We start from the raw sequence: 14670 nt of genomic DNA on the forward strand, positions 1-14670 counted from the left end.
GAATCTTACCAGCCCAAGGAGGTTACTTTGGAGGTGGAGTGCATGGAAATTTGGAACACTGCTCATAATGTCGGCTCCCTGATGTGTTTCTACCTCCAGAAGATTTCCCTGGAAGCAGGTTCGCTGTGCCAGAGGCTGGCTATTCATCTGTGATGGGTAACCGATCAAGGCCCATATTTGAGCAATTTGCTCTTAATCTTTTTTTAAATCAATTTAGAATACCCAATTCATTTTTTTTCCAATTAAGGGGCAATTAGCATGGCCAATCGACCTACCCTGCACATCTTTTGGGGTCATGGGGGCGAAACCCACACAAACACGGGGAGAATGTGCAAACTCCACACGGACAGTGACCCAGAGCCGGGATCGAACCTGGGACCTCGGCACCATGAGGCTGCAGTGCTAACCACGTGCTGCCCCAATTTGCCCTTAATCATGCATGGTAGTGAAATCTTATATGAGGTGTGCAGATCTTGTACAGTGTTGGGACTCGAGCACGACATCATCAAGAGGTCAGATGACCTCAGAAGCTGCTGTCAATGCTGCTCTGGTGGAGCTGTAAGGCTGAGGTAGGCACAACCTGGTCATTTAAAAAAATGTGTTCATGCGATGTGGGTGTCGCTGACTGGTCCAGCATTTATTGCCCCATCCTGGAGGGCATAAGAGTAAACCACATTGCTGTGAATCTGAAGTCATATAAGGGCCAGACCAGGAAAGGACAACAGATCTCCTTCTTTAAAGGATGTTAGTAAACCAGTTGGATTTTTACGATAATCGACAATGTTTCAAGGTCATCATTTGACTTTTAACTCAATATTTTATATTGAATTAAAATTTTACCATTTACCCTGGTGGATTTGAACCCTGGTCCCAACAGCATAACCTTGGGTCTGTGGATTACTAGTCCAACAACAATACCACTTAGCCACTGTTTTCCCAGCCATGAAAGCTTTGGGTCTTCATTTTTAATAATCCCTCTGAAACTGGTTGAGAATGCCTCCATTTTGAAGCAACTTTCCACTAGCCCTTGCATCACATGTGTTCACATCTCCCAGCAAGGCTGTTGGCTGGCGTGTCCTGCATGCCCTCCCATTGGCCTCCCACATTTGTGCCCTTTCCACCATCCCCAATTGTCAGAAGACATGGAGACAGACTGTTAATTGGGGACCTCCCATAAGATCACATAGCTGCTGTTCCTGATTGGATGGCAAGATATTCTTTGACCTTTAAGCATGAGCCCTCATTTCCAGTTCCTGTCTCCTGATTGTCTGACCTTTCAACAGAACGAGGAGAAGTTTGAAAGGTCACATTTTTTTATTTTAATTCACTTTATGTTTATAATAATCTAATTTATTAGTGTCACAAATAGGCTTACATTAGCACTGCAATGAAGTTACCATGAAAATCCCCTAGTCGCCACATTCCAGCGTCAGGTCGGGTACACAGAGGGAGAATTCAGAATGTCCAATTCACCTAACAAGCACGTCTTTCGGGATTTGTGGGAGGAAACCGGATCACCCGGAGGAAACCCACGCAGACACAGGGAGAACAGGTAGACTCTACACAGACATTGATCCAAGCCGGGAATCAAACGCGGGTCCCTAGCGCTGTGAAGCAACAATGCTAACCACTGTGCTACCGTGCCACCCACTAGTTAGCAGCTATCCTGCCATTCACACCTTCTCTAGACGCATTCTTGTTTCTTTCCTTGTCCCATTAGCAATCCTTTTGGCTTTACAGCTTTTTGTCGTGTATTCCAGCCTTTCACAAACCTGCCTTTTTGTTATTCTTCCCTCTCAAACCTAGGCCCAAAGTAACCTCTTGGACTAGTTTCAATCACATAAACTGTTCATAGAGAGACATTTTCCAGGTTTTTTTGTCCCACAATTGGCCTGGCTTTTTATCTGCTTTTTTGTTTGCTGCTCCCAGGCAATTGAAAGACTTTAGGGTGGGGTGAGAATTGTATATATTGTGATGAACAAAGCATTGCATTGTGTGGGACAGGATAGACCAGCAGATCCTTTCCTGCCCAGCATTGTTTGTATGCTTGTATTTGATGCCTTGGTAGTAACGATCGACGCTCAGCCATAGGTTTTGAATGAGAGGCAGAGCTCAATTCTAGAATGAAAATCCGGTTCAACAAGTTCAAATCCCAGTAAAAATTGATAATGCTGGCACCAGTAACACTGGAGTTCCATTTTAAGGTGTACAAAGAAAAAAGAACAAAGACCAAACAGCACAGGAACAGACCCTTCGGCCCTCCAAGCCTGTCCCGGTCATGATACCAACCTTTGTCAAAGCCCTCAGCACTTCCTTGTGCCGTATTTGTACCCATCCTATCCATGTGTTTGTCAAGATGCCTTTTGAACGCCGTTAACATATCTGTTTCCACAAACTCCCCTGGCAACGCGTTCCAGGCACTCACCACCCTCTGCGTAAAAAACCTGCGTTGCACATCTCGTCTAAACTTTGCCCCACAGATCTTAAACCTATGCCCCCTGGTGACTGACCCCTTCACCTTGGGAAAGAGTGCCCGCCCATCCACTCTATCCATGCCCCTCATAATCTTGTAAACCTCTTATCAGGTCACCCCTCAACCTCCGTTTTTCTAATGAAAACAGTACGAGTCTATTCAGCCTCTCCACATAGCTAACACCCTCCAGAGCAGACAACATCCTGGTAAACCTCCTCTTCACCCTCTCCAATGCCTCCACATCCTTCTGGTAGTGTGGCGACTAGAATTGCACGCAATATTCCAAGTGCGGCCTTACCAAGGTTGTATACACCTGTAGCATGACTTATAAAAAATAAAAATAAAATTTGTTCTCCTCTTTCACATTTTCTCCCAAATTTACACCCATCAACAATAAACAATAATCAGTAACAAATATGTCAATTCCCATGACAATAACAACGATCCCATCCTCCCACCAAACTCCAAATATTAGCCCGCATGTTCATACAAACAAATGACAAAACGAAATCAGGGATCACCCATAGTCACCATTAACACATACAGTCCCCCTCCTCCCAACCCTCCCACCCACCCCCCCAACTAATGTTCAATGTTAACCAGTTCTTGAAAGTGCATAATGAATAATGCCCATGAATTGTAGAACCCCTCCATCCTTCCCCTCAGTTCAAACTTAACCTTCTCAAGAGTCAAGAATTCCAACAGGTCCCCCCGCCATGCCAGGGCACAGGATCCGCCTTCGGGCGATCAACGAGGCGAAGGCTACAACATCTGCCTCCGCAACCGTTTCCAACCCTGGCTGGTCCGACTCCCCGAATACGGCTACCCGGGGGCCCAGGTCCAGTTTCACGTGCACCACTTTAGAAATTACCCTAAAAACCTCCTTCCAGTAATCCTCTAGCTTCGGACAGGACCAAAACATATGAATGTGATTTGCCCCCCCCGCGCAACATTCACACACATCTTCCACTCCCTCTAGGAATCAGCTTATCCTCGCCCTCGTGAGGTGTGCTCTGTATACCACCTTCAGCTGTATCAGTCCTAACCTCGCGCACGAGGTGGAGGCGTTGACTCTCCGGAGCACCTCACACCAGAGCCCCTCCTCCATATCCTCTCCCACTCTTCCTCCCGCTTTGCTTTGATCCCTTCCAGTGGTGCCTTCTCCCCGTCAAAATAGCTCCGTAAACCGCTGACACTACCCCCTTCTCCAGTCCGCCTGTCATCAGCCCCTCCTCCAGCAATGTGGAGGCCGGCTCCACTGGGAAGCTCTGTATCTCCTTTCTGGCAAAATCTCGAACCTGCATGTAGCTAAACATTTCCCCCTGCTCCAGCCCATACTTCGCTTCCAGCTCCTTCAATCCTGCAAACCGACCCCTAAGAAACAAATCTTTTAGTGTCTTAATCCCCTTCTCCTCCCATTACCTGTAGCATGACTTGCCAGTTTTTATACTCAATGCCCCGTCCAATGAAGGCAAGCATTCCATATGCTTTCTTGACTACCTTGTCCACTTGTGTTGCCACCTTCAAAGATCTGTGGACCTGCATGCCCAGATCTCTCTGACTTTCTACGAGTTTTTGCCATTTACAGGATATTTCCCCTTGAAGTTAGACCTTCAGACTCGTTCAGACAAGTTTTGTTGGTACCCTTCATTTCCACGTTTTACTAGTTTATCTTTCCAATGATAACACCTTTGGGGTTCTTTACATCAACACGTCAACATCGGGATTTTATTTGTGGCAGCTTTAGTGCTGACAGGAAGGACTAGCAAGTCGCATAGTGGGATAGACCATCATGCTTCAGTGTTTGAGTACTGCTTACTCTGGCTATTCCAAAATGGCATAGGTCAAATACGTTTTGCTGTTATATCTAGATGAGAGGAAAAAAATAAATATTATATTTCTAACACGTGGTCCTTGTGTACCTAACACACACTTCACTGTTTATACGAAAATCCTTGCAAATAAAATATAAGAAAAAAAGACTTGCATTTTAAGTGGCACCATTCATGACATCCCAAAGCCAAGTAAGTTATTTTGAAGCAAAGTCACCGTGGTAGCGCAAGAAACACAGCAACCAATTTGCTAAATCAAACTGCTGCAAACATTATCAATTTGACAATGACCAGACCCAGGCAATCTGTTTAAAAATTCCTTGATGCACGATCAATGACCACTAAAGCGAGATTGTAGTTCAACTGAAGGCTTTAATAAGCTAGATGTTTCCCCCAGCAGCTCAGGTACAGAAAGAAGGCTGCTGGGGCGGCATGGGCTCTTATACCCCGCCTAGCAGGACGGAGCTACCATATAGCTTGACCAATGGGAAACATACAATATCTACCAATCGTGTTCCAGCATTACTAGGTACCGTAATACCTTTACACAGACTACCACGTTCACCCCCTGTTAAAAAAGAGTCCGGCGGGGGCGGTGGCTTGGTATTACAACATGGTAACGTGGTAGAAGTTATAGTTATGGAGGTACCGTAATACCTCCGTACAGCGTTTTGTCTTATTGTCGTAACTATTTACAATTTCACAATTAACGAGATACACTTTAAAATGAAGCAATCAGTCGATCGGGGGCCCTGGTTGTCCTCTGTGATCGTCAAAGCTTTGGTGGTGACGCCGGTGGAGGCTCAGGCGTCTGTGACTCCGGGAGCATGGCCTCGATCTCTGTGGCAGCTTCAAGACCCCTAGACGGCGCTGGTGGGGAAGCCGATTGACCTGGGAAGGGAGCGTCTGCGTGGTGCGTCGGTGGGTGGGGAGGGGGCCTAGACGGAGCTGGCGGAAGAACCGATCCTCCTGGGAAGGCGGCTGTAAGGTGCACCGGTGGGAGGGAGGGTGGGACTGGTGGCTGGGGTGTGCGTGGGGATCCGGCGGGCACCAGGTCTCGTAGGGAGACCGTTTCTTGTCGGCCGTCGGGGTACGTCACGTAGGCGTACTGGGGGTTAGCGTGGAGAAGGTGGACCCTCTCGACCTATGGGTCCGACTTGTGCGCCCGCATGTGTTTTCGGAGCAGGATGGGTCCGGGAGCTGCCAGCCAGGTCGGGAGCGAGGTCCCAGAGGAGGACTTCCTGGGGAAGACAAGGAGACGTTTGTGAGGTGTTTGGTTGGTCGTGGTACAAAGCAGTGACTGGATGGAGTGGAGGGCATCCGGGAGGACTTCCTGCCAGCGGGAGACTGGGAGATTCCTGGACCGTAGGGCCAGTAGGTCTTCCAGACCGTTCCGTTCTCCCTCTCTACCTGTCCGTTACCCCGGGGGTTGTAACTGGTCGTCCTGCTCGAGGCAATGCCCTTGCTGAGCAGGAATTGACGCAGTTCGTCGCTCATAAAGGAGGAACCCCGATCGCTATGTGTTAAGCGGGGAACCCGAACAGCGTAAAGATGCTATGGAGGGCCTTGATGACAGTGATCGTGATCATGTCCTGGCAGGGGATGGTGAATGGGAATCGGGAGTACTCGTCAATCACGTTCAGGAAGTACATGTTGCGGTTGGTGGAGGGGAGGGGGCCTTTGAAGTCCATGCTGAGGCGTTCAAAGGGACGGGAAGCCTTTATCAGGTGCGCTTTCTCTGGCCTGTAGAAGTGCGGTTTGCACTCCGCGCAGATTTAGCAATTCCTGGTGGCTGACCTGACCCCCTCAATGGAGTAGGGCAGGTTGCGGGTCTTGATAAAGTGGAAGATGCGAGTGACCCTTGGGTGGCAGAGGTCCTTGTGGAGGACTCGGAGGCGATCCACTTGTGCGTTGGCACATGTGCCGCGGTACAGGGCATCAGGGAGCTTATTTAGCTTCCCGGGACAATACAAGATCTCGTAGTTATAGGTGGAGTGTTCGATCCTCCACCGTAAGATCTTATCGTTTTTTATCTTGCCCCGCTGTGCATTATCGAACATGAAGGCGACCGACCGTTGGTCAGTGAGGAGAGTGAATCTCCTGCCGGCCAGGTAATGCCTCCAATATCGCACAGCTTCCACTATGGCCTGGGCCTCCTTTTCGACTGAGGAGTGGCGGATTTCGGAAGCATGGAGGGTACGTGAGAAGAAGGCCACGGGTCTGCCCGCTTGGTTGAGAGTGGCCGCCAGAGCTACGTCGGAGGCGTCGCTCTCGACCTGGAAGGGGAGGGACTCGTCGATGGCATGCATCGTGGCCTTTGCAATGTCTGCTTTGATGCGGCTGAAGGCCTGGCGGGCCTCTATCGGCAGGGGAAACACTGTGGATTGGATCACGGGACGGGCCTTGTCCGCATAGTTGGAGACCCACTGGGCATAGTAAGAAAAAAAGCCTAGGCAGCGCTTCAGGGCCTTGGAGCAGTGAGCGAGGGGGAACTCCATAAGGGGGCGCATGCGTTCAGGGTCGGGGCTATAACTCTATTTCGCACTACGTAGCCGAGGATGGCTTGGCGGTCGGTGCTAAACACGCATTTATCCTTGTTGTATGTAAGGTTAAGGATCTTTGTAGTCTGGAGGAATTTTCGGAGGTTGGTGTCGTGGTCCTGCTGGACGTGGCCGCAGATGGTGACATTATCGAGATACGGGAATGTTGCCCGTAAACCGTACCGGTCAACCATTCGGCCCATCACGCGCTGGAAGACCGAGACCCCATTAGTGACACCGAAGGGAACCCTTAAGAAGTGGTAGAGCCGCCCATCTGCCTCGAAGGCAGTGTACTTGCGGTCACTTGTGCGGATGGGGAGATGGTGGTAGGCGGACTTAAGATCCACCGTGGAGAAGACCTTGTAATACGCGATCCTGTTCACCAGGTCGGATATGCGGGGGGGAGGGTACGCGTCCAGCTGCGTAAACCTGTTGATGGTCTGACTGTAGTCGATGACCATCCTATGCTTCTCCCTGGTCTTTACCACCACTACTTGAGCTCTCCAGGGACTGTTGCTAGCTTCAATGACTCCTTCCCTCAGTAGCCGTTGGACCTTTGACCTAATAAAGATCTCATCCTGGGCACTGTACCGTCTGCTCCTGGTGGCGACGGGTTTGCAATCCGGGGTGAGGTTCACAAACAGGGAAGGCGGACCGACCTTCAGGGTTGCAAGGCTGCAGACAGTGAGGGTGGGCATAGGGCCGCCGAATTTGAAAGTTAGACTTTGGAGGTTGCACTGGAAGTCTAACCCTAGGAGTGTGGCCGCGCAGAGGTGGGGAAGGACGTAGAGCCGGTAATTTTTAAACTCCATTCCCTGGGCCATCTCTACTGAGTGAGAACCGGAGGCCAGCGAGATTTTTGATTAACGGGGTGGACGGGGAGAGAACAGCGCCTTACTGTGTTGGGGTGTATGAAGCTCTCCGTGCTCCCAGAGTCGATTAAGCAGGACGTCTCGTGCCCGTTGATTAGTACCGTTGTTGTAGCAGTTGAGAGTGTTCGAGGCCGGGACTGGTCCAGGGTCACCGAGGCTATTCGCGGTAGCAATTGAATGTTCTCTTCGGGCGGTGTGTGGTCAGCCGAGATGGGGGTCCTGGGAGTCCATCCAAGATGGCGGCGCCCATTGGTCGCACGTGGCTGGGGGTGCACAAAATGGCGGCGCCCATCCAACGCACGTGGTGTTTGTGGGACAAGATGGCGGCGCCCGGAGCCCGCATGTGGCCCTGGAGGAGGAAGATGGCGGCACCCGCTGGCCGCACGGGGACTGTGGAGAGGATTGTGGTGGCGGTCCGCATTCGCCATCGGAGACCGCAGCGACCGCCCGGGCCTGGCATACCGCCACAAAGTGGCCCTTTTTACTGCTTCCATTGCAGGTGGATGTGTGGGCCGGACAGCGCTGCCGGGGGTGCTTGGCCTGCCCGCAAAAATAGCAGCGGGGCCCCCTGGGGTTGCCAGGCTGTCTTACAGCACAAGCTTGTGGGGGGATGGGAGATGTCTCGGGGTCAGCCGTGGGGGGGGTTCCACGCTGCCCAGAGGGCTGCTGCACGGTCGGGGACGTAAGCGCGGGCGTTTCGGGAGGCCACATCCAGGGAGCCGGCAAGGGCCCGTGCCTCCTTGAGGCCTAGGGTGTCTTTCTCCAGCAATCGCTAGCGGATTTGGGAGGACAGCATACCTGCAATGAAAGTGTCCCGGATTAAAAGTTCTGTGTGGTCGCTCGCCTAAACTTGCGGGCAGCTGCAGTTTCTCCCCAACACCAGGAGCGCACGGTAGAATTCTTCCAGCGATTTCCCCAGGGATTTGTCGCCTCGTCGCTAGCAGATGTCGGGTGTAGACCTGGTTTACCAGGCGAATATAATGTCCTTTTAGCAGCTCCATTGCTGCATCGAAGTCGTCCGCGTCCTCGATGAGGGTGTAAATTTCTGGGCTCATCCTCGAGTGCAGGACTTGCAATTTATGTTCTCCTGTGGGTGTGTTTCTCGGCCGTTCCGAGATATCCGATAAAACACGCCAGCCGGAGCTTGAAGGTTGCCGCTGAGTTCGCCGCGAGGGGGCTGAGTTGCAGACACTCCGGCTTGATTCGGAGCTCCATCCTTTTAAATCTAGCTTATTAAATTGATGCACGATCAATGACCACTAAAGCGAGGTTGTAGTCCAACTGAAGGCTTTAATAAGCTAGATGTGTCCACCAGCAGCTCAGGGACAGAAAGAAGGCTGCTGGGGCGGCACGGGCTCTTATACCCCGCCTTGCAGGGCGGAGCCACCATACAGCTTGACCAATGGGAAACATACAATATCTACCAATGGTGTTCCAGCATTACTAGGTACCGTAATACCTCTACACAGACTACCACATTCCCAGAACTAAAGAATGTACCATCATCCATTTGGATGGGGAGCCTATGATGTGGTGCGGAAGTAACTGGAACTCTGTTCACCATACAAACCAGAGAAGGGATGGGTTTAACGACCATATTATAAAACTGGTGAGTTGAACAGCAAAAACATGCCTGTAGATTGACATTTTAGCAGATATTGATGTTGAGTTGCAATCTCTTTCTTTCAGTGATATCTCAAAAATAAGTGAAGGAATTGGCGATAAGATAGGCTTGCTTCTGCAGTCGCTGGCCTCCTTTGTAGCTGGTTTTGTGGTCGGCTTTTTGAATGGATGGAAGCTGGCACTGGTGATTCTGGCTGTGAGTCCGGCTCTGGGAATTTCTGCAGCCATCTGGTCCAAGGTTAGTGTGGTTGGCTGTGTGTTTTAATTATGTTTATCTAAAACATTTTGAATTTTCATTTTTGGAACAAATAGGTATTATTCCCTAATTTCTATCCCAACTTTTCTCCCACGGCTTTTCCCAGATTCTACAACATGAGCAAGCTCATTCTCTGAACTCACTTGATGCAGCCTTGTCAATAATGACTTTGCTTTAATTTCCAGAACAGTCATTATAGAGCAATGAAATATGGTGCTGCATCTGTGGTTCTTTGTTCTCGTGTTAGCCATTTCACACATGGAAGCTCATTACCACGGGCGGGATTCTCTGTAGCCCGACGCCAAATCCACGCTTGGGGATCGGGTGGAGAATGGATTCCGACGTCGGAATCGGGGCAGGCGTCGGTTTGACGGCAGTCCGCCATGCTCTGCGCCCACCAAAACTGTGTCATTGTTGGCGCGTCAGCGGGCGGCCCGCCCGTGATGCTTCGCACCCGATGGGCTGAGTTCCCGATGGCCAAGCCACGTGTGGTCTCAGCGGTCGGGAACCCGGCGTGCCAGCTGCGGACAGTGTCCAGCGCCGCCACACTTGGCCGGGACCCGTGCTGCTGGCCGGGGAGACCTCTGCTAGGGCTGGGGAACTGGGGGGTGGGGCCAGGGAATGGGCTGTGTGGTCGCGGTTGGTGGGTTCGGTTTCGTGCACGGCCGGCGCCATGTTGTACGGGCGTGACCGGTGCAGGTCGTCAGCCTTGCGCATGCGTGGCCCAGGACTTGGCAGTTCTGTGGTCGATTTCGGCACGATCCGTGGGAGTTTCACTCGACGCCGGTGCTAGCCCCTCACCAGAATCAATGAGGCGTCAACACCAATTTGCTGTTGTGAAACTCCCACGGATTCTCCGTTCGAGCCGGCATTTAGCCGCAGAAACAGAAAATCCAACCCCATGTCTTTCCGCTTTCAGTCCAAGTTGTTGAGAAATCTGCACTTACCTGTAGGGTTTTGATTTCCCCAAGCATGACTATCAACACAAGAGGGAGTGAGGTGGAGGGATTCTGAATATTCAAGGTTTGGCCATGGCAGGCTTCAGTTGAAACTGAGATATCTGTAATTGTGCATCTGATTTTGAAAGAGTGCCTGGAGGCAGCTATGCTGAACTTTCTTAATGTGGGCACCTAGATGTCGCCCAAGTGATGCAGATGTGTGCCATTTGCAGGCAAATTGGGGTTTCCTTGCAATCATGGAATGTTTCCCAGAATTGCTGATTCCATGGGTCCAATCCTAACCTACGTGCCAGAATCATTGGTTTTTGGATTTTCTGTGTCTAGATCAACAGTTGAATCTACCAGCACAATATAATCCAGAAAAAGGAGCAATAACATCATAATTTGCTGGAACAGACACTTTGCCTTACAATGTCATCCGATATATCATTGATAATGACTTGATTAGGATGGACTACAGTGGACAACCATAGATCCCTCCTCATTTGCACTGAATCTTTTGTCTAATTTTACACAGCTCTTTGACCTGGTGTACACATCCCAGATAAAATCTCTGGTTTTTTATATTCTCATAGTTTCCAAATTATTCATGAGGAATATATGAGGTGCTGGAGTCTCACATAATGAACTCCTAATTGTAAGCTAGATTTCTAGACTGTAAGTGGGGTTAGGTGGGCAGGTCAGGGCCTTTCATGCGTCGGTGCAGACTCGATGGGCCGAAGGGCCTCTTCTGCACTGTAGTATTCAGTGATTCTGCAAAGTCTGGTGTCTAAAAATAAATACATTTTATCAAGAGTAATTTGAAATATTTGGAGTCTGTTAAAATTTAATAGAGTATGCTGACTCTGAAGTTGTCCATTGTAATTGCATGACTTTCTCATCTGATTTCTAACCAGTTTGTGCTCGGTTTATTTTTATTTGGATATGAGGTCAATGATCTCGTATCCTTTGCATCCTGTGAGATCTTTACCTGTATTGCATGTACAAAGCTAGACAAATAAACATAAAAATGTACTGCGTAAATTCCACCTTGATAGCCTTAAATGGTACTCTCTGATAAGCTAATGTGGTTTAAAATATCTTTGCCTTAGACGCGGCTGAACTTTGAAATTGGTTGAAAAAGGAAAGGCTTGTGTCAACATGGCTATCTCAAGCTGTGGTGAAAGTTCAAATCTCTCTGAATTTTCAAACGCAACAATTAACCCTATAACATAAAAATCATGTAAAATATGATAATTGGACAAATTGAAAGACACAAAATATTTCAAAGTCCACAATAGTTTCTCCATCCATTTGCTGAAATATTCAAATAAAAAGTGATTTTTGTCCAGAAACTGCAGTTCCCAGTGGATTAATTCCAGGTAGACATTTCAACGCACACTTTTTTTTCTATTCAGGGGACATGGGCATCGCTGGCTAGGCCAGCGACCGTGCTGTTCGGGAGGGAATTCCAGGATTTTCACACAGCAACTGTGAAGGATCAGTGATTTAGCTCCTAGTCAGGATAGTGTGGTGTTTGGAGGGGAACTTGAAGTTGATGTTTCCATGCATCTGTACCCCTTGTCCTTCTAGGTGATAGAGGTTGTGGGTTTGGAAGGTACTATCAGTAAAGCCTCCGTGATTTGCTGAAGTGCATCTTGTAGATGGTACATACTTGTGCCATTGTGTTTCGAGATGGAGGGAGTGAATGTCTAAGGTGGTGAATAGGTTGCAATGAAGCCAGTAGCTTTGCTCAAGGTGAGCTTCTTGAGTATTGTTGGTGCTGCACTCATCCAGGCAAGTGGAGAGTATTCCATCACAATCCTGACTTGTGCCCTGTGGATGATGGAAGGCTTTGGGGAGTCAGGAGATGATCTACCCACTGCAGAATTCCCGCTGCTGACCTGCTCTTGTGGCCACATTGTTTAGTGGGCTGGACCAGTTCAGTTTCTGATCAATGGTAATCTCAGGATGTTGATAGTCAGGGATTCTGCGATTGTCATTGAATGTCAAAGGGAAATAGTTAGATTCTCTCTTGCAAAGATGGTCATTATCTGGCATTTGTGATGCAAGAATGATACTTGTCATTTATCAATCCAAGCCTGAAATTTGTGTAGAAGATTGTAGTTTAGTCGGGCAGTATGGTCGGCACGGGCTTGGAGGGCCGAAGGGCCTGTTCCTGTGCTGTACATTTCTTTGTTCTTTGTTGTTCTTTTGAAATGTGTTCAGGTCATGTTGGATTAAGCAAGCCAGGTTGCCAGAGCTGTGGGATTTGCTGTGCTCTCTGACTTCCCATATGCGCAGGGTGCCATTGACTGCGCACATGTGGCTCTGCGAGCTCCAGTGTAGCAGCCACTGCAATTCATTAATTTCATTATCTAAACATCCAGCTAATTTGTGATCACATAAAGAAGATTCTCCGACCCCCCCGCCGGGTCGGAGAATCGCCGGGGGGGGGGGGGGGGGGGGGGGCGGCGGCGTGAATCCCGCCCACGCCGGCCGCTAAATTCTCCAGCACCGGAGATTCGGCGGGGGCGGTAATCGCTCCGCGCCGGTCGGCGTGCCCCCCCCCCCCGGCGATTCTCCGGCCCGCAATGGGCCGAAGTCCCGCTGCTGTAATGCCGGTCCCACCGGCGTGAATTAAACCACCTCCCTTACCAGCAGAACTGTGGTGATGTGCATCAATGTAAATTCATGTAGGCTAGTTAGACACTAGAGGGAGCACAAGAGACATCACACACACACACACTCAACCAATAGATCAGTTAGATAGGACATGACCAATGGACGTTCACGATGCACACGGAGGTGACACGACCACAGGGGAGCATTACACCAACCCATATATAAAGGACACCACGCACATGATCTGCCTCTTTTAGCACACTGGGCTAAATCGCTGGCTTTGAAAACAGACCAAGGCAGGCCAGCAGCACGGTTCAATTCCCGTAACAGCCTCCCCGAACAGGCGCCGGAATGTGGCGACTAGAGGCTTTTCATAGTAACTTAATTTGAAGCCTACTTGTGACAATAAGCGATTTTCATTCATTCCTTTCCAGTGGAGACAGTCAGTGAGTACAGACACAGGGTTGATTCAATATTACACCCACCACGGGGATTGCAGCAACTGGTTAGTCAGTCTGGGTAGCTATAGTAGGATTAGCAGTAGTGTCGAACCCGAGTAATAGAAGTGTAAATAGTTTAATAAAAGTGTTGAAGTTATTTCCACGTCTGAACCTTCCTTTGTCAAATGCACCACAAGGAAGCCGCTTATGTTACACCTAGAACATAACAAATCAGGGACCAGGCGGCGCGAGTGGGCTCCGAGGTCCTGGGGGGGGGGGGGCGCGGGGCGATCTGGCCCCGGGGGGTGCCCCCACGGTGGCCTGGCCTGCGATCGGGGCCCACCGATCCACGGGCGGGCCTGTGCCATGGAGGCACTCTTTCCCCTCCGCGTCGGCCATAGCCTCTGCGATTTCTGACACGGAGGTGACCCCCCCCCCCCCCCCCTGCGGGCGCAGGAATGACGTCAGCAACCGCTGACGCTCCCGCGCATGCGCGGACGTCCGCCGGCCAGCGGAGTCTCTTCGGCCCCGGCTGGCTTAGCACCAAAGGCCTTCCAAACCAGCCGGCGGGACGGCACCCACTCCGGCGCAGGCCTAGCCCCTAAAGGTGAGGGCTTGGCCCCTAAAGACGCAGAGAAATCTGCACCTTTGGGGCGGCCCGCGCCGGAGTGGGTCACACCACTACATCCCGCTGGGATCCCCCCGCCCGCTGGGACCCCCCCCGCCCCGCCGGGTAGGAGAGAATCCCGCCCCCTGTTTGTGCTTGGCACTAAAAGTAGTTTTTAAAAATTTATCAACTGAGATTTATGGGGTTCACTTGATTGCAATAGCCCTACCTCCCCCACATCAAATTTCATAATATTCTAAAACCTTGACCATATGGCATGAAACAGAACTTTTAATGATGAATTCAGGAAGGTTATTAACCATTAAAAAGGTAACCAGTCAGAAAGATAAAAGGCAAGGTATCAATTAACAACAATTAACAGTATTTAACAGTAAGAGGAAACAGCTTAACTTTAACAATTGAACAGACATCTCCCCCCTTCTCAGACCAAGTTGTGAAGTGAC

General features: G+C 50.1%; 1 protein-coding gene across 3 annotated transcripts in view; it reads left to right on the forward strand.

Annotated features, from left to right (window-relative positions):
- The window catches only part of abcb4 (ATP-binding cassette, sub-family B (MDR/TAP), member 4), a 198882-nt gene that overhangs the window by 52213 nt on the left and 131999 nt on the right, over positions 1-14670 (forward strand). For all 3 annotated transcript variants that reach the window (XM_072508646.1, XM_072508647.1, XM_072508648.1), the window contains exon 7: positions 9407-9578. In XM_072508646.1, the coding sequence (XP_072364747.1) occupies positions 9407-9578 (172 nt within the window). The remainder of the gene's footprint in view (positions 1-9406; positions 9579-14670) is intronic.

This window comes from Scyliorhinus torazame, chromosome 6 (assembly GCF_047496885.1).
Source record: "Scyliorhinus torazame isolate Kashiwa2021f chromosome 6, sScyTor2.1, whole genome shotgun sequence".
In the NCBI taxonomy this organism is placed as follows: Eukaryota; Metazoa; Chordata; class Chondrichthyes; order Carcharhiniformes; family Scyliorhinidae; genus Scyliorhinus; species Scyliorhinus torazame.